At 34.5% G+C, this 25,437-nt stretch overlaps 1 protein-coding gene across 1 annotated transcript in view; it reads left to right on the forward strand.

Moving 5' to 3' along the window:
* Kcnh5 (potassium voltage-gated channel subfamily H member 5) overlaps positions 1-25,437 on the forward strand; it is a 330,578-nt gene that overhangs the window by 236,984 nt on the left and 68,157 nt on the right. Inside the window, exon 9 of the mRNA XM_063241526.1 lies at positions 15,642-15,894. Within this exon, the coding sequence (XP_063097596.1) occupies positions 15,642-15,894 (253 nt within the window). The remainder of the gene's footprint in view (positions 1-15,641; positions 15,895-25,437) is intronic.

The following is a 25,437-nucleotide window of genomic DNA, read 5'->3' on the forward strand; positions in this document are numbered from 1 at the left end:
TGGTTCAACATACGCAAATCAATAAATGTAATCCACCATATCAATAAAGCCAAAAGTAAGAATCACATGATCATCTCTATAGATGCAAAAAAAGCCTTCGATAAGGTCCAACACTTATTCATGATAAGAACTTTACAGAAAATTGGAATAAATGGTCTTTACCTCAATATAATAAAGGCCATTTATGACAAACCAACAGCCAGCATCATACTAAATGGCCAAAAATTGAAAGCCTTTACTTTAAAGTCGGGTACAAGACAAGGATGTCCTTTATCACCCCTCCTATTTAATATAGTACTGGAAGTACTAGCCAGAGCAATTAGGCAAGAAAGAGAAATAAAAGGGGTAAAGATAGGAAAAGAAGAAGTTAAATTATCATTGTTTGCAGATGACATGATACTCTACATAGAAGACCCCCTAAACTCCATTGAAATACTCTTAGATACAATAAATAAATTCAGTAATGTGGCTGGACACAAAATCAATACTCAGAAATCAATAGCATTCCTATACACGAACAACAAAATTACAGAGAGGGAAATAAGAGAAACTGGACTATTCACATTAGCAAGCAAAAAAATGAAATATTTAGGAATTACTCTTACGAAAGAAGTGAAAGACTTATACAGTGAAAATTATAATACACTGAAAAAGGAAATTGAAGATGATCTCAGAAAATGGAAAGACATCCCTTGCTCATGGATAGGAAGAACAAACATTGTGAAAATGGCCATTCTCCCAAAACTGTTATACAGATTCAATGCAATCCCAATAGAAATACCATCAACATACCTTATAGATCTAGAGAAATCACTCCTAAATTTCATCTGGAACCAGAAGAGACCTAGAATCGCAAAGGCAATTCTAAGCAGCAAAGACAAAGTAGGAGGCATCACAATCCCTGACTTGAAGTTATACTACAAAGCAACAGTAGTAAAATCAACATGGTATTGGAATCAAAACAGAGCTGAAGATCAGTGGAATAGATTAAAAGATACAACCACAACTACGAACACACTCAACCACCTTATTTTTGATAAAGGAGCCAAGCAGGTTCACTGGAAGAATGACAGTCTCTTTAATAAATGGTGCTGGAAAAACTGGCTCTCCATTTGCCGAAAACTAAAGCTAGACCCATGTCTATCACCATGTACTAAATTAAAATCTAAATGGGTCAAAGATCTGAATATTAAAACAGAAACACTAAATCTATTGGAAGACAAAATAGGTAGAAACCTTGGAGACATAGGAGTAGGTAAAGAATTCATGAACAGGACTCAAACCGCACGGGAAATACTTCCCAGAATCAGTAACTGGGACCACTTCTTATTAAAAATTCTGCATGTCAAAAGAAATCTCCAGCATAGTGAAAAGAAAACCCACAAACTGGGAAAAGATTTTAGTGAACTCTCTCTCAGACAAGGGCCTCTTGTCTAAAACATACAAAGAATTAAAGAAACTCAGACCTCCGAAATTCAAAGATCCAATCCAAAAATGGGCATCTGAGATGAATATGCAATTCTCAGATGAAGAAATGCAAATGGCAAATAAATACATGAAAAAATGCTCATCATCATTGGTCATTAGAGAAATGCAAATTAAAACCACACTGAGATACCATCTCACTCCTGAAAGAATGGCCAGGATCAAGAAAACCGACAAATGCTGGAGAGGCTGTGGGGAAAAAGGAACTCTCCTGCACTGCTGGTGGGAGTGTAGACTGGTACAGCCTTTGTGGAGATCTGTCTGGAGATTTCTCAAAAAGTTGGGACTGGAAATCCCATTTATTCCAGCTATTCCACTTCTAGGCATATTCCCAGAAGAACTGAAAGCATCATACCACAGTGATTTATGTGCACCTATGTTTATAGCAGCACAATTTGTAATCACCAGATCTTGGAAACAACCCAAGTGCCCATCAACTGAGGAATGGATAAAAAAGTTGTGGTATTTCTATACAATGGAGTATTAGTCAGCTATAAAGAAGGATCACATTGAGATATTTATCAATAAATGGGCGCAGCTTGAGACCATACTCATAAGTGAAATAAATCAATCTCGCATGTGTGAATACCGAATAGTTTCCCTAATGTAAGTAATGATTCAAATATATAAAAATATGTGGTAATCATGATTCCCCATTAGGTGGCCTTGAAGCCTTATAAAGTTTTCACTCATTAATTAGAAAGGCTTTATTCTGGGCTTCTTGATATGAAAATATTTGAAGCTAGAGTATATGAAGTTTTACCCAAATATTTCAAGGAAAAAGACACTATGGTAACTACTATTAAGTCAGGTTATAAGGTGGTGAAGTACTAGGTTATTGAAACAGTCATGCTGTGACCTCTATTGTTATATTGTTATGTCCTGTTTTATCTCAATCTCCCCCTTATTGTTTCAAAAAAAATTATTTAGTCATTTCTTATGTTTGTCTTAATTAAAGAAAAAATTCAAAAAAATTAGGATATATAAATAGTAACTCTTTTCGATTTCCTATTAACTTGTTTTGAAGTCCTGTAGTACTCCCACAATCTTGTTTTGACTGATTAGACTCTGTTCCATTCTATATGATAGTAGCAAGTTTGAAGACATAGGCAACTACTTTGAAGACAATAAGATTCACTAAGATACCCATTCTGGTTTGACTATTGTCTTCTTTGGAAGTCCTGTAATGTTTACAATGCCTAAGTTTTATTGGTCTTGTTCTCTACTGTTTTGTCCAACTTTATAATATCTAATAAGATAGACAATTCTTTTTAAGGAAACAAGGGACAACATTGATAACCATTGTTGATAACCTTGTACTCTGTTCTACACCATGTGCTATGTCTATCCTTGGTATTGACTGACAGCTTTGTTTTGCCATATTTGACTGTATTCTTCCCCCCCCCCAAAGAAAGTAATAAGCACTAAGGAGTAATAAAATCCAAGATGTGTAAATTTTGTTGTAAAAAAGAGAGGGAAAAACAAAAAGAAAAAGAGCTCTAACGGATATAACAGCAAGTGTGTTTGGGGGTGTTAAATAGCTGACTTTATCAATGTTTTTGGAACATTGAACACAGCTGTTTGCAGTCTCCCTGTTTGAATGTCCACCTTGTGTTCTTTGATACTGTGATTTGAGGAACTATTTTCAAGAAAATAGTGTGTAATCTACTAGCAGGTAATTTCTTACTGTTATGGTTTTTTGTTTTGTTTTGTAGTTCTGTATTGCGTGTACCCTTACGCCGCTTTGGTTTGTTTTGTGTTTTTCTCTTTTTCCTCTTAAATAAAAAAAAAAAAAAAAGGAGTTGGGACTCCAGTGGGATTCCTTGGAGTTTCAGGTGATGTCTGAAGGCCTCTGGTACATTTATGTCATGTATCCTTAGTGACAGTCTTTTCGCCTACTCATGGATATTTTTACTTCCTTTGGTATTACTGTCTATTTTCTGAATGATGAAAATTGTCATGCATTTGATTTCTGAGTAAATAGTGTTACTGATATGTCTAGTTTCTCAGTTTTTGAAGACATTAAAGATAGATATCAAAATAAATAACACAGAAGCTATAATTCAAGTTGGGAGACATTTTTCTCCAAAATCTCAGTTAATGATAATAATAATGTAATAGGATATATCAAAAAGATGATAATTTGGCATCTAGGATGGTGTAGAGTATTAATAAGTTTTAAAGGTATTTATTAAACTTGAAAAACTACATTTTCCCTTAGGACTACTCTTTTGCAAGATATAAAATCAACACACAAAAATCATTAGCATTCTTAAACACTAGTAATTAATCAACTAAGACAAATCAGGAAAGTAATGGAAAATACTTACACAGTAGCTTAAAGGAATCAAATACTTATGAATTAACCTAACAAAAGAAGCTAAAGACTTCTTCTGTAAAGAAAATTATGAAACTCTGAAAAAAGAAATTTAAGAGCACCAGAAAATGGAAACATCCCTTGCTCTTGATTAGGAGAGAACTAATATTGTGAAAATAGCAATATTACCAAAAGCAACCTATGGATGTAATGTAATCATTATTGAAATATCAATAACATTCCTCACAGCACTTGAAAAAACAATCCTAAAATTCATATAGAATCATAAAGGCCAGACTAGAAAATGACGTCTTGCGCCAAAAGGACGAGGGGCGATACATAACAACACATAATCTTGGTTAATACTAAGAACCTATAGGAATAAAACAATGTGATACTGGCATCAAAACAGAATGTAGGCCAACAGAACAGAACAAAAGACGTGGAAACAATCCTCTGTCCTGTAACCACCTGATTTTTGAAAAGGGGGCAAAAGTCATTCAATGGAGAAAATATCACCTCTTTAACAAATGATGCTGTGTACCTGCCTGGCAAAGATTGACGCTAGATCCGTACCTCTCACTCAGTATTGAAGTCAAATAAAAATTGATCAAAGTCTTAGATATAAGAACAAAACTTTAAAATTCTGGAAGATGACGTAGAGGAAACAACTGAAGCATGGGCATGGCAAAGACTTCTAAATAGAAATTCAATAGCACAGAAAATATTATCAATAATCAATAAATGGGATTGTGTCAAATTAAGAGAAATTTTCTCTATAGCAAAGAAAAGGAGAGAATAAAGAAGCAATCTACAGAATGGGAGAAAATTTTTGATAGATACTATGATAGAGGTCCAATATCTAGAATATTAAAAAGGGCTCACAAATTAATTTCCCTGAACAAATGGCTGAATAAAAAAATGGGCAAATGCACTGAATAGAGATATCTCGAAAAAGAAGTGCAAATGACCGATAAGTATATGAAAAAATTCAACATCTTGAAATATAAGAGAACTGCAGATAGAACAACTTTGAGATTTTGTGTTATCTCAATCCAAATGACTATCATTAAGAACACAAAAATTAGTGAATATTGGTAATCCGTGGGGAAAAGTAACCCTTGGATAGTTTCCATGGAAAAGTAAACTAACACTATTATTTTGAAAATTAGTATGGAAATTCCTCAAAAAATTAGAAATAGAAATTCCATTTGACTTAGTTATGCCTTGCCTGAGTATATTTCTCACAGAATTACAGACACAGTGATGGCTTACCTACCCATGTTTATAGTATCACAATAAACAAGAGCAATATTCCGGAAACAGCTTAGATGCCCACCACCAAATGAATGGATAAATAAAATATAATGTACACAATGAAATAGTACTGATTCTTAAAAAAGAATTGCAGTTGTGTAATTTGCAGGAAAATGGAATGGACTCATAATCATCATGCTAAGCAAAATAATCTAGAATAAAAAAGTTACATATCAAGTATTATATTTTATATTAGAAATCTAAAATATAGGTAGGTAAGTAAATAAATAGATGAGAAATGATAGAAATTGAGAAAGCAGACTCTTGGAGATGGAGAAGGGGATGAGAAAGGATTGAAAATAATCGAGATATGTTACACACATGTACCAATTCATCAAAGTGAGCATCACTGTCCTGTATTACAAATATGCACAAAATAAGAAGCCAATCTACACATGCAGTGTTATGTAAGATACAATTTTATTAAAGCCGAAGTTTCAATGACAACACAATCACATTTTGAACATCCATTCTACCAGTGTAGTGTACAATTTTTTGCCAGACCTTCATGGTACATAAAGACATCAGTGTGAAGTCCATCATGTACAGTAGCATTATGAGAGGCCTCGCCCCCAAAATGACATAAACATATTTTCTTAGTACAAGTTAGCAAAAAATTCTATTATATCAAGAAAAAAGATTATTTCTTAACAACTTTTAAGTATATTTTATAGTATTACCTATATCCAACAAGTTGTACACTGTTTGCAGAAACTATTCATGTTACAACTGCAAGCTTATTCCTTTTGTATCTTTCCACTATTCTACTCTGTTTATATGAGTCTGAGTTTCTTAACGTTTTATATATAAATAAGATCATGAAGCATTTGTCTTTCTGTATCTACTTTATTTCACTTGATATGGTGTCCTCAAGTTCCCAAATTGTCAAAATGGCAGAATGTCATGCCATTTATTGATTAATTGATTGATTGATCTATTGGTACCAAGAATTGGACTCACGATCTTGTGCTTACCAGGAAGGCACTTTGCCACAGAGCTAAATCCCCAACCCTGCTGTGCCTTTTAAAAAGGCTGAATGATATTGCACAACCTGTGTGTCACATGTCTCAGTGAAGTCAGAAAAGTGATATAGTAAAGAGATGTATCTTTTTTTTTATACAACCAAATTCTGGATTAGGAGACTGCAAGGAATGAAGTGAAAAACACAAAGGAATATTTGTAGCCTACTTGATAAAGAAGAAGAAAGATGTGAATTCAAGGTCAGATTATTTGAAAATGTATAGTTGGAAAAAAAAGAAAGAATGCATGAGAGGAAAGAAAACCCCAGTTATCAAATTTATGGAACAGCATCAAATAAACCATCACATACCTTATGAGAGTTTCAGGAAGAGAAAAGGAGAAAGAAAGCTTTTGTAAAGAAGAAATATCTAAAAACTCCCCAAATCTTGAGAGAGAGAGAGAGAGAGAGATTGACATGAATGTACATTTAGTGCAAAGATTTCCAGTCAGTTTCAACCCAAAGAAGACCTCATCAAGACACATGGACATCAAACTGAAAAATGAAAAATGATGTTATGCTAAGTTAAACAAGCTGGACACATAAAGAAAAGTACTCCCTGACCTCGCTTATATGTGAAATCTAAAAAATATATTGCTCTGCAGAGATAAAAGGTAAATTGGTAGGGGAGGAAATAGGAAGATGAAAATCAGAGAATGCCAGGCAGCAGACATGGAGGCTGGACAAGACTGGAGACTTATATGCATGGATGACTTATATACTATAATTCATATCATATTTAGGATTTATGAGAACAGGGTAATTTGATTTTAAATCCCTAGACACCTATATACGTATGCATGCATACAAAAGGGTAACCATGTGAGATGATGAGTATATTGATTTCCTGATTATAGTAGCCATTTCAGTAGGTGTGTGAATGTAAAAATCATGTTTATACCTTCAGTATACACAATAACAACAGACAAGAACGTGGGAAGAAACAAGGAAAAATGTGATTCCTGATGTGAAGGGGAACCCTCAGGAAACTATCAGGAGACTCTTGGCAGAAATTTTGCAGTTTAAGATACACTGGAATGATCTTCTCAAAGTGCCAACAGAAAACATTGACCAAGCATAATTACCCCTGAAAAACTGCTCTTCAGAAGTGAAGAAAATGCTTCCCTACATCTTTTCAAATATCACTAATCATTCAAGTTATCTCTTCTATGAACTATTCAAGTTGCATGCCTTTAGAAAAAAATATGGTGTTTACCTTTTTGTTTTAGAATTTTAAGAATTTTATGTATATTTTGTTATGACTCCTTTGATGTAAGTATTGCAAGTATCTTTTTAAAGTCTGAGGTCAACATTTTCATTTTATTAATTTTTCAAATATTTGTCATATTATTTTATTAGAGTTATTATAGTCTATATGTTCTATTTTACTTATGCTTGAGATACTGTCATGAAAAATTCTGGGAAGCATTTATGTACCTATAGATACTCAACTATGCTGTTGTGTCTATTCCACTATTCCCAGAGAGCTAAATTCTTGAGACAAACTACTAACTGAGAAGAGTTTAAGAAAGCTCAGCTTCTATCATATTTCAGATATAAGTAATAGCATGGCAGGCTTTACTCAATACAAATATATTGATCAAGGTCTTTGTTGGCAAATGTCAGCATGTTTGCAGGGAGAGGAGAATAACTCATGCATTTTGAAATTTTTTTCTGTACACATTGATTTTATATAGACCTGTATACACACATACTATGCCACTTCTGTGGTCTATGTGAGTGTAAAGTGTTGTGAAAAATGGTTTCAGTGTGATTTGCCTGCCCAAATGTTAGTATTTTATCTCATTGAGCTTTTTTCTCACTTAATGATTTCCTATTCTTTTAAAAACAGCTTTGTAGGTTTTATCATATATATATGTATGATTTCAAGTTTGTCTATGCAAATACACATTAAGAATGTATTTATATTTTTATATATATGTGACTTCAAATTTTAGGGGATAAATCAAGTGTAATAAAAAGTATGTTTCATCCACATGTCCTTTGCTCCACTTAGTATTCTGTGACCTTTTCTGACTATCTTTACATTTGGCTTGTATATATATATATGTGTGTGTGTGTGTGTGTGTGTGTGTGTGTGTGTGTGCACTGAATTACAGAAATAATTGAAAAAGATAGCCAGCACATCTTCAGAAATCTGCATTCTTTGGAAGAATTTATGCATAAATTTTCATAAACTTTCAAGCTACAGTCATTCTAGAAATAATTGTCGTTGATTTGACCATTGTAATTTCTGTTTACACACTTGTTTTTTGTTTACACAATGTCTGTTTAAGAGATAAATAAATAACAACCCAAATATCCATCAATCAATGAATGGATAAAAAAGACAGAGGTTTTTTATGTATAATGGAATATTATTCAGTAATAAAGGATAAACTTAAGACATTTATTGCTACATTGGTGGAACTTGAGATCATGCTCTTAAGTGAAATAAATCAGACACACATGTGCAAATATCACACATCTCTGGTGTGAGAAGCTGAAAGTGTAAATAAGAACAAAACTGTACAAGAGAGATTGTGCAATAAGAATAAATTGTTCAAAAGGAAAAGGAAACTAGGGAGGAGAATGAGAAGGAAAGGAAAGGAAAAAATGATAAAAGAAGAAAAAATGGAAACAAAGCTTTGTAAATAAGGAGGGAAAGAGGTATTGAAGGGAGGGGAAGGGAATGACAGGAAAAAGAAAGACAAATGAAGGTGTATTGTGTACAGGTGCAAATTCCCTATGATGAATGTGATCAGTGTATGCACCTAAAGTGTACAGATTTAATTAAATTTAATTAAATGAAAACCCCAAACTACCCAACACTCACAGTGTAAAGGAGGGGAAGCTTATTTTGGCTCAATTTCAGTCTGTGGTCAGAAACAGGATGGCAAAGGGGCCTGGCATCCCGAGCAGGGAAAGAAGAGTGGACTAGGGCCAGGAGGACAGTCTTGCGGATCACACCCCGCAGACCCACCTCCAACCAGGCTCTCCCTCCTAACAGCACATTCAGCCGTGAACTCACCACTCTGCTGAGGAGTGTGGCACTGTCATGCTGTAATCACCTTCTGCACATGTGAGAATTTTGCGTGACATGTTAGATCTAAAGCATAACGTTAGCCGGAGCTTCTTTCATTGCCTGTGGAGCGGCTGAGTATGGACATACCACACTTTATTTAGCTATTTAAATGTTTATGGGTGTTCCTGTAGGTTTAGTTTGGGGCTACTGGGAGCTGTGCTGCTACACTGTACTCTGTGGCTGCACATGCATATCCAGATGCATCTGTTGCATGTCTCCTTAGAAGTGAAATTGTTTGGTCTTAGAGATCTGTCTAATTTTAGAAAATATTTTCAAAATGTGGAGACGTACTCTTAGCCATATGTAAAAAAAATTACTGACATGACATTAAAAACAGAGAACAACTGAGATTTTAAGTTTCATCAGAAGCCTAATTTGGGAGAGGTGATGGTCACATTTGCAGCTTGAACAAGTTAAAGAATGACGATAAAAATTGCGCTTCTTTTTACTGCTTACGCACTGCAAAAGCCAGATCTACCCAAACCAGGGCAATTAGGTTTTCTACACTTTTAAAACAAAATTTCAGTTCTTACTTTGTTATACAGATCTGGTTCCCTTGCATTAATGTCTAAAGTGAAACCAGTGAATTACAGCCTATAATTTTTCACGGGTTATAGCAGTTTTCGGTTGCTAAATATGACTTTGTACTTTTAAATAATGGAAGTTAATTTGCTTTGGTTTGATTTCATCACATTACATCACTCCTGGGTGAATCCCTTGATGTTTGATACGCAGAGATTGACAGACAAACATCCATGCAGAAACTCCTCTTTGTTCTGCATGACCTGGTTATCCTGGGGTTTTCTTCTTCTTTCTGTAAGTAAAAGTGGGCTTTTTTCTTATAAGATGAATTAGAATGAAATCCCTGTGAGAAAATGTATTTCCTCATTTTATGGTCTTAGAGTCCCTTATTTTAGGAGAGATTTTTAGAGTGTCTTATGTGCAGATGTCTGACTTGTCACACTTCTGACTGATTTTCACTAATGCAGCTGGATTCCTGAGGAGACTTAGTTAGTGGTGCATAACTGAACTGTGCGAAAGGAGAGATTTCAGGAATGCCAGTGGTTGCTTCACTGCCCGTCAAAATGTCACTAGTACATTTTAGCTTTTGTTCTAAGAAACAAAAAGAGTATCATCATTTTACTTATTAATATTTAAAATTAAAAAGGACGACACTGCATTAGTCCTGTTAGAGGATTTTATAGTCAGTAAAATAATTTATTTTAGTAGAGCGAGAAAGCTCAGGAAGAGTTATTTAATTCATTGTGTCACTGTGTAGCCTGTGCTTGCACGTTAGAGGTTTGTTACTCTGGGTAGATTAATAGTGGGCACTCTGTGACTGCTGGCCTAACGAGTAACCCAGTAAGGCTGAAGTGCTTCTGTCTTGTTATTCGGTGAAACTCAGTTTTTCTTTCAGTTGAAAAATACCTTTGTTCTTTCAAATGCGTACAGGAGAGTTAAGAGTGAAGTTACTAAGGACATGTAAAATACACTCGTACACAGCTGGTTGCGGTAATTTGGTACAGCTTTTATGGCAGACAATTTGGGAGAGGCCTTAGAAATATTTTTACATTTTATCCACTAATTTTACTTCTGAAAATCCATGCTTTGACAAGCTGATATGGGTAGGATATTTCTTATAACTTGATTTATGAAAAGGATACCTGGAAATCTTGACATATAATTATAATGTAATGAACAAATTAGTTTATAGCCACAGGATGGAAGAGTGTATAGTCATCAAAATTGTGTTTTTAAATAAGTATTTCATGTCATAAAAATTGATCATAATATGGTTTTGAGTGATACTAGCATGAAATAAAACTTTAGAATTTCAGTTAAATGAAAATAGTATATATAGATAAGTAAGTATGAACAATGGACAAGTTTTATTTTCTTTTATGATTTTTGCTTTTTCATTTTTTGTATAATGAATTTTTTTGTAATATGAATATAACATTATTTTATATTAAAATATATTTAAAGAAAAGAAAACAGAGGATAATTTCTTCTTCTTGTAGTGAATTATTTCCTTGGAGAATGTTAATTTAACTCTTTGGCTTCTCAGTTAGTTATGTTTAAATGTCTCTTTTCTCTAAGGTTTTGTAGCATTATGAATATCATAATAGCTGAAAATGTTAGAAAAATAAATCCAATGAGAGAAAGACCAAATGCTGACTCTATATATCTAGCTCAGGCCCTCTTCAGACAGGTAGGTAGGCAGATAGGTTGATAGGCAGACAGACAGACAGACATTTAGATAAGCAGGCAGACAGACTGACAGGTATATCAGTAGAGATAGCAGAACTAGCATTTCAAGTAAGATGACTTCCCATTAGCAAACAGTAATGATATATATATATATATATATATATATATATATATATATATACTTATCAGTGAATCCTTTTGTCTTTATCAACAAGAGGGAATACATTCATTGGAACTAAAATTTCAACAACAAACTTCCAACAAAATTTTGACTCTTCAATGATAGAGGAAATTGATAAATTGGAATTTAAATAATTTTCAGCAGTAGTATTTATATTCTTAAAATACAGAGAATAAGAACACATCAAATGGGGCCAGATGTTATATTTTATTCCTGGTTGATGCTCATTCAGGAGTGTGGCTTAATAGCTAGACCTCAAAAGTTTTTGCTACTTATTTGTTCAGAAGATGTCAGCAAATCACAGGCCTTTATGAGCTACTTTTGCCTTATCTGTAAAGTGAATATTGGACTCAGAGTAATGAGTTTTTGATCTGTGATTAACTGGTGGCTCTGGAGAAGCAGGCACTGTAGAGTTTTGGTGGAAAGACCTGGTGAACTTGCCTAGTACTGGTCAGATAACTGTGGTTAGTGACTGTTTGGATTTATGTCTGGGGATCCTGTGGATCTTGGTCTGGAGCTCAGACTGCCTAGTAGAGTTTCTTGTGGCATGATTCAGCTTGTGTCTGTTTTATGTATCAGGCATAAGGTAAGTTGTCACTGACACACTAAAGAATTATTTTACCAATGAAAGTAAAATTCGGAATCCCTGGTAACCATTTATCTTACTATCTTTGTCTATTTTAAAGCCATAGAATAATGAATCACAATACTTCCTACTGTTATTTGACTTCTATGTATTTCTAAGGTCTTGATAGAGCTGTGTTGAAATTCTGCATTGCAGCAGCAGGGGTAGTCTGTGCTTTGGCAGGTGAATGAGAGAGGACTAGGAGAGAAAAGAATGATAGGGCGTGAGAGTCAGGAGGGTGGCATGTGGGAGGACATGGCAGATTCAGAGAGGAGGGACATGTGTGGCTGGAAAGTGGTGTTGTGGGAAGGAAGCAACGACTCTACCAAAAAGGTCTGCATGTGTTTGGTGAGAATTTTGGCTTAATGGGTAGGAAAGCAAATCCTCAGATGTTTAAAAAAAATAGAGGTAACACGATTGTATTTATTGTTACTAAGAGTTCTGTAGTCATTCTGTTGAGATTAGACTTTCAGAGACTGAGAGATATCTGTGAGGGTACCCCTGGATCTTGGTTCTAATGAACATCACATAAAAAGTTTTTATTTTCATTTAAGAACTGGTTTGCAGAGTTCTGCAAAATGGGTCCTTCATATAGTTCCATAACTCTTTCAAAGGGAAAATTTATTGCTTGTTTTAATGAATAATCTACTTTGTTAATATCTTCATGTAAAAAAAGGGAGAAATAATCAACTCTAGAGACAAACAGAAGTCATCTTTAACCTTCATATTTTCCTCTGCAATCATGTAATTTTATTTGTTGGTAATTTCAAGAGACCCATTAGAGAGATAACCTAGATACAAGAAATTGCATATAACACTCAAGGCAGAGAACACTGAAATTGGGACCAGTGAGCTAAGTGTGAGATGTATCATTACATAATAATTTTACTCTGTCACTGAAATCTAGATTTTGCCTTGCCTATGCTTTGTCTAGAGATGGAAGGAGCTTGCCAGTTTATGTAATTCTGGTGAGTTTACTTTAACTTAGTTTTGATTTTTTACTTTGTGGAACTTGGACATACATCTGTGCCTTCAATCAAAATAAAAAATGAGCCAGTGTCACAGTGGAATGAAACAAAAATGAGAAGATGCATTGCAATATAATAGAAATCTTACGATGTGGCTCTAAAAGATGTATTGTAAACATTGAAACAGCTTGTGTGCAATCCAGATTGTGAAAGAAATAAAAGAACAGAATCTGACTATTGCTGAAATGAATATACAGTGATGGAGTCCTTTATGGTAAATAGATAGAATCAGTGCAGTTTATTTTCTCACTAAGTCATTTAGTGTAATGTTTATATATCCATGTATTTATAAATTTTTTCTTCCCTAGCTCTAATTTAAGCTTATGAAACATATTAATATTAACCAGTGGCTGGAATATCATCAGATTCATGTGAAGACATTTAAAAATTCTATCTAGAAACCTATCTTACAGTTCAAATGCAGACTTTAGGTGGAAAGAAAAGTGAAAAAATGCTTTTTGTAACAAACTAAAGGAACCGTAAAGTGTAGGAATACACACGTTTAGAAAATAACATTTCCTCAGCTTTTGCTGTGTGCAGCTAACCTGGGCTAACCTCATGCTCTGTTCCTTAATTTTATTAGTGAGCTTCTAATAGCAGGACTTCATTATCCTCACTCACAAATGAGAGGTTAGGTAACCTGTCTTAGGCTATCGAGGTAGGAAGTGATAGATATGGGCACAGATTTATTCCTTTTAAGGCTGATCTTATGTTCTCGTCATCAGTAAACAGTCACAGGCAGCACGTGCTTCCGTGTCACCTGACCACTCATCTAACAGCACGTTTTCCACTTTACAGTAACTGTCTCAGTATTTATCTAATTCTTGTACTCATGGTTGCTCCTTTAGGCCTTATTTGTCCTTCTGCTTTCAGAGTTAATGCAACAGTCAGACCCATAGTAGAAGCTCTGTAAGTTCCTGTTGAATGAATAATATTGTCTAAATTCACTAAAAGTTAATATATTAAAGGAAACATTACATTATTATGAAAACTAAATGACATGGGGAAAAAAGGCTCCAATTACTTTTGAAACTAGTAAGGTATTCCTTTCCTAATAAACGAAATATTGCAGAAAGTTAGGTAAGCTGATTTCTGCTGCTTGTAGGCATTTGAGAGTTTATGAGAAAAATCAAGGATCATTGTAATAACTAATATGTACACTATTAAGAAAAGTTAAGTGACTCTGAAAGCAGAATGCAGTTGTGCTTTATGGTGGGATCATCTTGTAATGAAATGATCCGTGTTTCATTGATGGCCTTCAAAAACAAAGTCAAGAGATAGTTCAAGCTGTAGGTATTTTTTTTAAAGATCAAAGAAAATTAGTACAGGAAAAGGACTTTTTAATATTAAAGTATTTTGCATATAATATAGTGAGAGAAGTCAGTTTATCTTCAACTTTGAAAGGTTGAAATCCTATCAAAGCCAAACATAAAGAGCAGTTCATTGAGAGGGTCATGGAAATATTCTAAACGAGCTTGCACGTGTATCTCTGAAGCAGGTGCTGAGTTCTGTAATAATATTATTTCAAAGGTGTTCTGGTACAGTGATGATAATGTCCATTTTAGTATAGGTATTGAAATGCCTTGTCAGAAAGCTACAGCCAACAACAGCTCTCTATACCTTGCCTTATAGCTTGGCTCTATGATTTGATCATCTCCTCATGAGCAACGAGAGTGTCTTTCATCACTCTTGAGGTGTCAAAGACAAAAAGGAACAAGGACTTCAGCGCTAAGTGATATGTCCACCCTGCTGGCACTAACATTTCCAGTTACCTATTACCTAAGCCTTACAGAGGACTCATGAAAACTTTTTCCCTTTGCCAAACATAAACTTGTTTGGAATGGGAAAATATTACAGACAGAAGAAAATGCACCCACAGTGCTGTTTTTATCCATGATATGGAGTTGCCAGTATCCGTGGTGTGAGTTGTTGATTTTATTCTCCTGAAGCTGGTTAATGAGACTGTACCTTCAGTGTGGACAGAAGTCCATAAGCCTAAATTTTGATTTAGTTATGAAACAATGCTAAAATACCACTTAAACAAAAAATGAATGCTAATGCCCTAACTTAGTTGACCCCAGGAAAAATATTAACTTTCTGAGACTCTTCGTGACTACCTGAAGACTGTGTGCTTCCCTGGAAAGACTTAGTTTCCACTCAGGCATTTACCACCTGGTGTATATCATAATGGTTCCTACTCCCATCCTCCTATCTCACTAGATTGTTAGCTGCCTGAGAGCAGCTTGTACCTTGTACCAGTGTAGTAGAAAGCCAGTATAATCATAAACGATAAATCCAGATTTATTTATTTACTCATTTCTAAAATGGTCCCATTCTTTTCTCCTCTCATGTATCTATCTCTCACTTTCTTTAGGTCCTCTCCATCTGTCCCAAGGATATGAGAGCGGATATCTGTGTTCATCTAAACAGGAAGGTGTTTAATGAACATCCTGCTTTTCGACTGGCCAGTGACGGGTGTCTGCGAGCCTTGGCGGTAGAGTTCCAGACCATTCACTGTGCGCCTGGGGACCTCATTTACCATGCTGGAGAAAGTGTGGATGCGCTGTGCTTTGTGGTGTCGGGATCCTTGGAAGTCATCCAAGATGATGAGGTGGTGGCTATTTTAGGTACTGTGAACTTTCCTAATGTAGTAACAAACACGTAACAATTTTAGAGATTTTGCTTCTCAGATTTCTAAACATAAATTTCCTTTGTTTGGTGACTTTGTAAATTAGACCACTAATGAGATGATGAATCTTAATAGAAACTAGTAGTGCTGTCTCAGCAAGGGACATTAGTACTGGTCATAGCTTTAATGGGCTGCGTGGAAGTTTGATTAAATTCAGGCAATAGCAAGAAAGTACTTTGAAACTAAATCTTGAAGGTGCTTTACATTCCCATGTTGGTAAGTGTAAGTTGGTTTTGGAGTGAGCTGGGTTAGAAAACCAGGTAGTTAGTCTCAGAGGACACATACAACCATCTAGTTCAACCATCCAATTCCTTTAGAGAAGAGCCCAGAAATGTTGTGAGACCTGCCAAACTAGTAAGTTATGGCTTGAGTGCAGATCATCTTATTATTGTTCTGCCATATTACACTGGACCTAAGTAATGACAGGAAAGTGCTAAAGAGGTTAGTGGGTCCGACCCATTATATTTGAGTAAGTACAATGTAAGTAAATTAGTTCATAAAGTTGGTTCTCTCCATCCATCTCCACAAGTGAGGAAAATGATCTGACCTATAATGAATTTGTCTTAAAACTCAGAGACCCAGTAGTCAGTTGTATTAAGAACAGCAGCACGAAGGTAATAACAGTGCATACACGTGACAAAATTTTAAAATTTTATGTATTTGGGGATACTGTAAGATTTATGTCTTGGTTAAAAAAAAGTTGCTAAATGAACTTCTAGATCATTTTCTGCTCAAATATCTGCAGCAGGCTCCAGAAATTCATATAGATATAAAAAGAAGCAATAATGAGGTCAGAGGAGACTCATTCCTTGTTTTTCTCACATAAAATAAGTTAGGATTGCAAGATGTCAGCTCCATTTTGATCACATTTTTCATAGCTTATGTTTCATGAAAAATGAGCTCCATCTTTAAACTATTGAATTTTTAGCTACCAAGGTCAGCGTACCATAGCTTGAATGCCACTTATTCTGATAAAGAGTGACTGATGGATTTTAGAAAACTGCAAAAGCAAAACTGGTCTCAAATCCAACACAAAAATGAGAAACTGATTTCAAAAAGCACGATTACTTGCAAAAGACAGTTCAGAATTGAGAAGAAATGACCTTTCATAGGAAAATTGTTTCTGTAAAAATCGTGAGAGATAGAAAATGGGTTGCAGATGGATGGACACCATTGTTTGTAAACCTTTTCTTACTTGTTATAGATAATATTACATTTGCTTTTAAATTCTTCTAGAATCTGTTTTTCTTGTAAATATGTTGACAGGGATAGAGCAATAGCTTTGTGTTGGAACACCTGCCTGACCAACATGAAGCCCTGGGTTCTATACCTGCCACTGAAAAATAAAAGCAAACCAAAGGAAAAAGAAAAGAAAGTATTAGAATCAGGACCGTGGGTATGATTAGCACTAGTTAGAACTTGTTCTGCTCAATTTGCTGGAGTATGGTGAAGTGTATGTGATTCCTCATAAAGGAGTATATGTCACCAGAAGGATCCTATGTGGTAAAATGAAGCATGCCCACACTACAACTATTCTTGTTTGCTTAACGAGGCGGTGAAGGCACAGCCTCAAGAAATATTTTGTTGTCCTAAATATCCCTGTCATTGAGGAGCAGTAGGGAAGCTGACATCACTGCATTACATGGAAGCCGGTGCTGTCACTGTGCACCGCCACAGCTGTAGACTCGTTGCATTGGGTTTACCCTGTTTTCTTATTACAGCTGTACCTTGATAACTTCTTTTTCTAGAAGAGGGTTGAGGAAAGCCCTGAGTAGAGTGCTTCTGAGCTCAGTCTGCTAAAATGGAATCATTTGGTCAGTGAGACAAAATAAATGCATTTTCCTTTCATTTTAAAATAAAATGTGCCCTGGCTTTCCCCAGTGACAGTAAAAATGAACACAGAGGCCCTGGGTATTAGGCCAGTCTCATCATATATCTATCACATTTTATTTCTTTGAGTGTGTGCTTTTTGTTTTCTTTCCTCAAAAATTTTCAGGATTCTGAGACTTTTCATATCTTGACTTTACAAGTTAAATTATATAGGTACCTTCCTGACAATCATCTCTCTTTTATTTTCTTCAAATAGAGCTCTAAGAAAACCTGATTCAGCCAGGAGACAGTTAAATTAGGATTTTTTTTTTTTTTAACATTCAGATTGGGTTAAGAGTGGGTTTCTTAACAATGGGCTAAGAAAGGAGGGAAAAATACTAATTTGCAGTTTTAAATTTGACATTTTAAGGACTGTCTTTTTGTTTCTGGGTTCTCTTTTTCTTCCTCTTCTTATTTTGGGTAGTTTAATTTCGAAACAGTTGCAAGTTTAAGGAAACTTTGCAAAAATACCAGGGGTACACTGTGATCTGTCTCTCTTCAGGTTCTACCTTTATGATAAGCTGTTAAGGTTTTCTTACCTTTACTTACCAGGCCTTGCTATCTCACAGTTATTCATTTGCCAGTTGAAAATAAAGAAGGGAGATAATTTCCAAATTAATTGCATTCTCTGAATCCAAAAGCAAGTGCAGTTTTACTCTTTTGGATCCTTGCCTCCATCCAAGAGCTTGGAAGGTACATAATGCTTTGGTGTGTCAAAAGTGCTCAGGAGTTTAATGAATAAATTCTGAAGTATAACTAATTAATAGAAAGATAAAAAGCATAGTCAACAAATACTTCCTTTTTTAACACTGGAGGATGACTTCAAGATGCTTTTCTAAATAGGGCATATGAATATAATTGTAGCTCGTGTCTTTTATCCATTGAAGTGCTTTCGGTTCTTACACCTCCCACCTTCTTTTGCCTGTCCTACTTTTTATGAAACAAAGAATTCCAAATTAAGTTCATGATGCATACATAATATTTTATATTTTTAATATCTTCTTTTTAGTTTCTACTATATAATTACTTAATGTGAACAGACTTATTGGTATGGTTGAAATAGCCAGGTTACTTCTGAATGCCTTGACAAGTGTATTGTACCTTTCAGAGATGTAAAAATAGCATTTTCCCACTAACAATATGCCATACTCCTAGCACTGTTTTGGTACGCATTCACATTTTGTCTTTTCTGTCTTTATTGATTAGTAGAACCATAAAGTTAGCGCTCGTACACTGACAATCTCTATTTTAAGCCTTTTAGTTATAACTTATAATTTCTAAGAGAGTGGTTCAGTTTAGAAAGTGTTTGTGTAGTATCTGAATAGATGGTAAATACTGTTATAGGCTTGGTTGAAGGACGTGTAACACAGTAAAAAAAAGACAGAAATTAAATGGACATAATAAGAAAGTTTTTAGCACTTACCGCAAATCCTATTTTAATTAGAACTAGCTATTTAAAACCCATAACATTTGTGTATTATCAGAGGAAAATTATAAATGATGGCTCTCAGAATTAAAAATCTGCTTCTTATATTTATTCCAAAAAGAAAAAAAGTTGAGATGCCAATGAATAATATTTTGCTATTTGAAGAATCTGTGAAAATGTGACTTTTATGGAGTGGTTCAATTTTTTCTTGTATAAATTTGCTATTAGGAGTCAAGTGCTTCATGCTTCAAATGATTTAAAGGGCTTTTCCAAAGTTTCAGAAAATCGTTTCCTTCCATGTTCACATTTCTATGTTTTGGATGCTGTGCTGTGAAAATTGTGAATTTGCCCCATATATTATAGAGGTAAGGTTAGTTAATTGGGATTTTTTTAAAATAAAGGGCAAACCAGCTTGCTTTTATTCATGAATGTATACTTGTCTTATTTTAAATGTTCTTTTAACCACCTACCCAGTGTTTATAAATAATTTAGTGCGGCTTCAAAATACATACTTTAAAGGTTTCTCAGCCTTAAGGTATATTTGATAATACACAAGTCTAGAATGCTGGGTAGTTAACTTCTATCTCCCTATAAACCTTTGAAACTAAGTCTTGGTTATTATATTTCCTTGGTGTCTCTTTCTCATATATTTAATATTACTTACCATAACAAGTCTCTTCAAATTTTGATCCTGTCCTTTCTCCACTCCAAATGACCTACGTGTCCACAATCCATCCTTGGCTTTGACTTCCAATTCTATATAATACTGCCACAAAACAATTATGTTAAATATGTCAATTTCCTCATGGTTTCCTACCATGTCTAGAACCTAAGGATGCCATTTTGGCCCTAATCTTTGCCTTCCGGACCAGCTTAATGTGTGCTATTCTCTCCTTACCCTGTACCAGCCATAATGAATTTCAAGAAACTCCATCAGTTCTATTCAGTTCTTTCTTTACTGTTTTTGAATGTACTGCTCCCTGGTTACTTTAATCTTCATTTTAGTTGTGTTTCTCTTGCTTCATCTCGTTCTTTTAGTCTTTCTTTCCTTGTTCTGATTGGCTTAGCTGCCTTCATTCTGTGCTTCCAATATACATGATGATACAGGATTTTAGTGCTGGATTAGCCATCTTTCTCATTGTTGGACATAACACCAACATCTTTAAAGTAAGAAAGGTTTAACTTGGCTCAGAGTTTCAGAGGGTTCAATGTATGGTCATCAGACTCCAAGGCAGAAAACTCATAGTGGAAGGTGGTTCAGTGCTGCTTAGTTCGTAGTGTCCAGGAAGTAGAGCAGAGGGACAGTGCAAGAGAAGGAAAGACAAGGGACCAGACAGATCCCAAGGACGTGCTGGCATGGACCACCCAAATGCACCTAGCAGTATGCTCTAACTATCCTTGTGGTAGATGCAGATAATCAGCTTGACACTCTCACTGGCCACATCCCAGGGCTTGTCAACTTCGTACTCAAACACATCTCCTTAAACCTACTTACCCTTCAAATGAAGACATCAACAAGTTTGTAATTCTGTCTCACAACTATATTTCATACAACTGGAAATGTCAAATTAATTAGTCCATTGTTTTTAGTCTGTTTCCTGAAAGCTCTCAGAGCATGGAGAAAACATATACAAGTTTTCTACCAGAGTGCAACGCAAATGGTCAGTCTGTCTTCCAACTGCCAGGGAAGCCCTTGTTTGTAAATGAAACCTCTGAGCCTGGTCTTTTCCTTCCACATTCATATCCACTTTCTGGTCTTCCGATGTCTGACCAGAATCATTCATCAGGCACTGCTTACTGCATTCTAAGTCTTCCATAACCTGGATCTCTAAACCTTTCCTTCCACAAACTAGTTCTGAAGGCTTCTGAACTACATGGTCAGGTACATATTCAGCAATTACTCCACTTCTCTGGTACCCATTTGCTGTTCATCCGATTTCTTGTTTGCTGAACACCCAACACTAGCAACTGGAAAACTGTAGGTTTAATTTCCTCACATTTTAAGGGATTTAACTCATTGCTGACTGGTTCCAAGGCCAAAATATCATGAGGGGAGATGGAGCAGTGTACTCAGTTCATGGCTGCTGGGAAGCTGAGTGGGGGAAAGTACCAGAGAAGAAGGTGAAGGGACCAAGTACAGACTTTAAGACCAGCCTCCAAGACCCCCAGGCACACTCAGGAGTGTGCTCTGCCAGTCCTCCAGGGAGATCCCAGAGCTGTTAGGGTTAGCACCGTACCCTAAGCACCAGAAACTCTCTGGTTTTCATCTTCTGTTCTCCTGTGAGCACTTGAGTGTTCTTGCTCATTGTTGTATCTCTTATCTGTGATAGGACCCCTTTTATAGGTTCTCAATAAAAATTTGTTCAGTGAATCAAATTAACTAGTACCTTACTTCACTGTAGAGCTTTTCTCATAAGCGTTTCAGTTGTGATAGTTTCTAAAGTGTACTGTGTTGCATCTTCTACCTGGAGATATGGACTCCATCTGTTTCTCTTTGAATATAGGCTTATAGTAAAATGCATTTATTAAAATCTTAGGTCTAGCTTTAATTTGTATTTATTATGGATTGAGGATGTATTTTGCTACTGTTAATTGGCAATGTGAATAAAAACAAGGAAGGCCAAAGTATGCAAATATCTCAGGTCACTGACACCACTACAATAAGTCATTTTTTCTTCTCTATCAGAGATACCTACTATTGAAAAAGAACCTAACCTATCCTCTTGTAACTGACTATGGTAGAAAAACTAAATTAAGTTCACTAAACAGGATTTAGTTTTAATTCCTAAAAATGACATTTGCTTTGACAGCAATTAGAACAAATGATTCTGTAAATCAGAATTAATATTATTAGAAAACAAACATTTATTAAAAGAATGTTAATATTATTAGAAAATAAACATTTATTAATATTAGTAATATTAATATTAACAATAATTGATAATATAATTATATAATTAATAATAATATTAATATATTAATATTATATAACAAAATATATTAATAATATATTAATGATCATGTTAATAATAAAATTAATATTATTAACATTGTTAGAAAATAAGCATTTATTAAGAGGATGAGAATTAAGAGGATGTCAAAGAAAAATCAATTTGTGATTAATAAGGGAGTCTCCTTTCTATTTACATAAAATATAAAGTACATTCATACATTTTGATCTTGATATTTATATTTTAAAGTATATTTTCAAAGAATATACTCAGCTTCTTTTGAAAGCCTGATTTAAAATATCTGTAGTTATTTTTTGAGTATTCATTATTTTGTATTCATTTTTACATCAAAATTTTAATTGACCATGTGAAGGAAGTATTGTTATTATCTTCCAGATAAAGAAATGTGAACTAGTATGAAATGTGAACAGTCAGAGCTGGTTAAAGCAGCTTTGTATACATTAAAACTCCACTAGAGTTGTTTAGGAGTGAGGTGAACTGGGCCTTATAAGGGTTCACAGTCCACTGAGTTGCTGGGTATTAAAGTGGAAATGCATCTTGCAAAGGTGCAGGATAGCCACAAATCTTTGCAGTTTTTTCCAGAGGAGGTAGAATCTGTAACTCTGTTTCTTATACCCATGCTGCCTTGGGACTTGGGTTACACCTTATCAGTTTGTCTTTCCCTTAAGTGTTGACATTCTCTGAACAGGGTGGGACTTGTGTGTGTGATGAATTTTGACATAGCAAACACCTAGGGTACCACCATCACAGTCATGGTAGTAGAGAGACATATCCAACACTTCCAAAGTTTCCTTGCATGATTATTATTTTTTTTTTTTGGTCAGGGACCACACATGACCCTACTCCCTTAACAAATTTTGAAGTTCACAATACCATATTGTTAACTATAGGCTCTACATTGCACATCAGATGTCTAGAACTTACTTATTTAGCATAACTGAAGCTTTGTGCCAATGTGTAACAACTCCCCATTTCTCCTCTCCCTTAAATTTTTAGTAAGCAATATCATATTCTCTGCTTCTGTGAATTTGAGTATTATAGATACTTCATATAAATAAAATCATGTGGTGTGACTGGATTATGTCACTTAGTATAATCCCTTTAGGCTCATTTGTGTAATTTCATAATGAGTGGCAGAATTTCTTTCTTTTTAAGACTAAATAATATTCATGTTTAGCATTATAGCATTTTTTATCCATTGGTCTAATAAGGGCCATCTGGATGGTACCTCTATCTTCCTATTGTGAATAATACTAATGAACTTGGTAGTAGGATATCTCTGAGATTCTACTTTCAATTCTTTTGGATAAATCGTCAGTAGTGAGGTTGCTGACTCAATGTGTCAGAGTTAGGGTTAGGGTTAAGGTGTCCAATGCACTGACTGAACAGATTGCATGGTCATTGTTTCTTCTTGACAGATATAAAAATGGTGACTTAGTTATAATACAACCTTTACCATTGACTTCAATTCTAAATTCTTTGTTGAAACACAAAACAGAAGAGTTTCAAGATAATCTGTGTGTAACATATATAGTGCCAAAATTGATATTCTCAACCAGTTTATTGCCATTTTTTCCACCTTTGTAAGGGCTATTACTAATGTCTAACATGATTATTTTTAACTCTACTTATTAAAAGCTATTTGACTTAATCTTTGTGTGTGTAGATAAACATCTACAAACTAAATTGATTATTTACTTTTTGGTGGAGATATTATTTCTTTTTCTCAAAAATATCTTCAAGTCTATCTACTATATTTTAACAGAATGATTGGGTCTTTGATCATTAAGGATGAATAGACATCATTTCTAAATGTTTTAAAAGATTCTATTCTAATTAAAATTTTTAATTTCGATACTTCTCTTTCAAATTAACATTTGTGTTTTGCAAATAGTCAAAGTTCATTTAAAATCATATAACTTAATAACATAGCCTGTCAGACTATAATATTTTGAATATTTGAATATATTATGAGTATTTTACTAAATATGCACTCATAATAAAGTTTAGTTGCCAACTGTAATGACCCCTTGGAGTGAAGGAAATGCTCAGCATTTCCTTACTTATTTTTTGTGTAGTTGATCTCTCCTTAGTGTGGGCCAGTGGAGCCCCTAATGTTGTACTACTATTCACATTGTCCTTTGTGTCCACAAATATCTTCTTTCAATACTTACAGTTTCTACTCTTGGGTGCATGCATATTTGCATTGTTATTTACTCTTGATGAATTGACCCCTTTTATCACAAAATAGTGACTTTCTTTGTCTCTTATTACAGTTTTTTTTTTTAACTTGAAATCTGTTTTGTCTGAGATAAGTGTAACTATCTGAGTTCTCTTTTGGACACTGTTTTACAAGACATCTTTCTTACCTTAATTTTATGCCTGTGCACATCCTCAAAACTGAAATAGATTGATTGTAGGTGACACAGAGTTAGACCTTATTTTTTAAAAAACCCTTTCATCCACTTTATGCCCTTCAATTGGATTGTTTCAAGCATTTACATTCAGGGTTATTGAAAATAAAAAATAATTACTGCTATTTTGTTGTTTGTTTTCTGGTTGCTTCGTAGTTCTCCTGTTCCTTGTTCCTCTTGTTCTCTTCCATTGTGATTGAGTGGTTTTCTGTAGTGCTATTTTGATTCCTTTCTCATAAGTGATTTGTTATAGATACTTTTTGTTACTTTGTGGTTATTGTTGGGCGTATATAAAACATTTTATAATTATAATAGTTCATTGTAAATTGATAACTTTGGTTGCATACAAATATTTTAGAGTTGTATCACCTTACAAATCAAAATATTCACTTTTTATATTGAGTACACCTTAACTCATAGCTATAGCTATTTTTAGATCATTTTATTATTTAACATTTATACTACAGAGTAGAAAGATTACATACCATTAGTGTAATGGGATTCTGTAACTTGACTGTGTATTTATGTCTGCTACAGAGTTTATACTTTTATATATTTTCATGATACTAGTTATCATCCTTTCCTTTCCGACTGAGGAACTCACTTAAATATTTCCTATAGGGCAGGTCTGGTATGAGGACATCATAAACAGGCATCAACTGAAGTTCTTCCCACTAACATATGATACAAGGCAGGGATGCACACTCTCATCACTCCTGTTCAGAATTGTACTGGAAGTGTAACAAATTAGACACCCCCCCAAAAAAAATACCCAGAAAAACAAAAGCAGGCATCTAAGT

This window comes from Cavia porcellus, unplaced genomic scaffold (assembly GCF_034190915.1).
Source record: "Cavia porcellus strain 051 isolate PalLab524CR breed Dunkin Hartley unplaced genomic scaffold, mCavPor4.1 scaffold_31, whole genome shotgun sequence".
Lineage (NCBI taxonomy): Eukaryota > Metazoa > Chordata > Mammalia > Rodentia > Caviidae > Cavia > Cavia porcellus.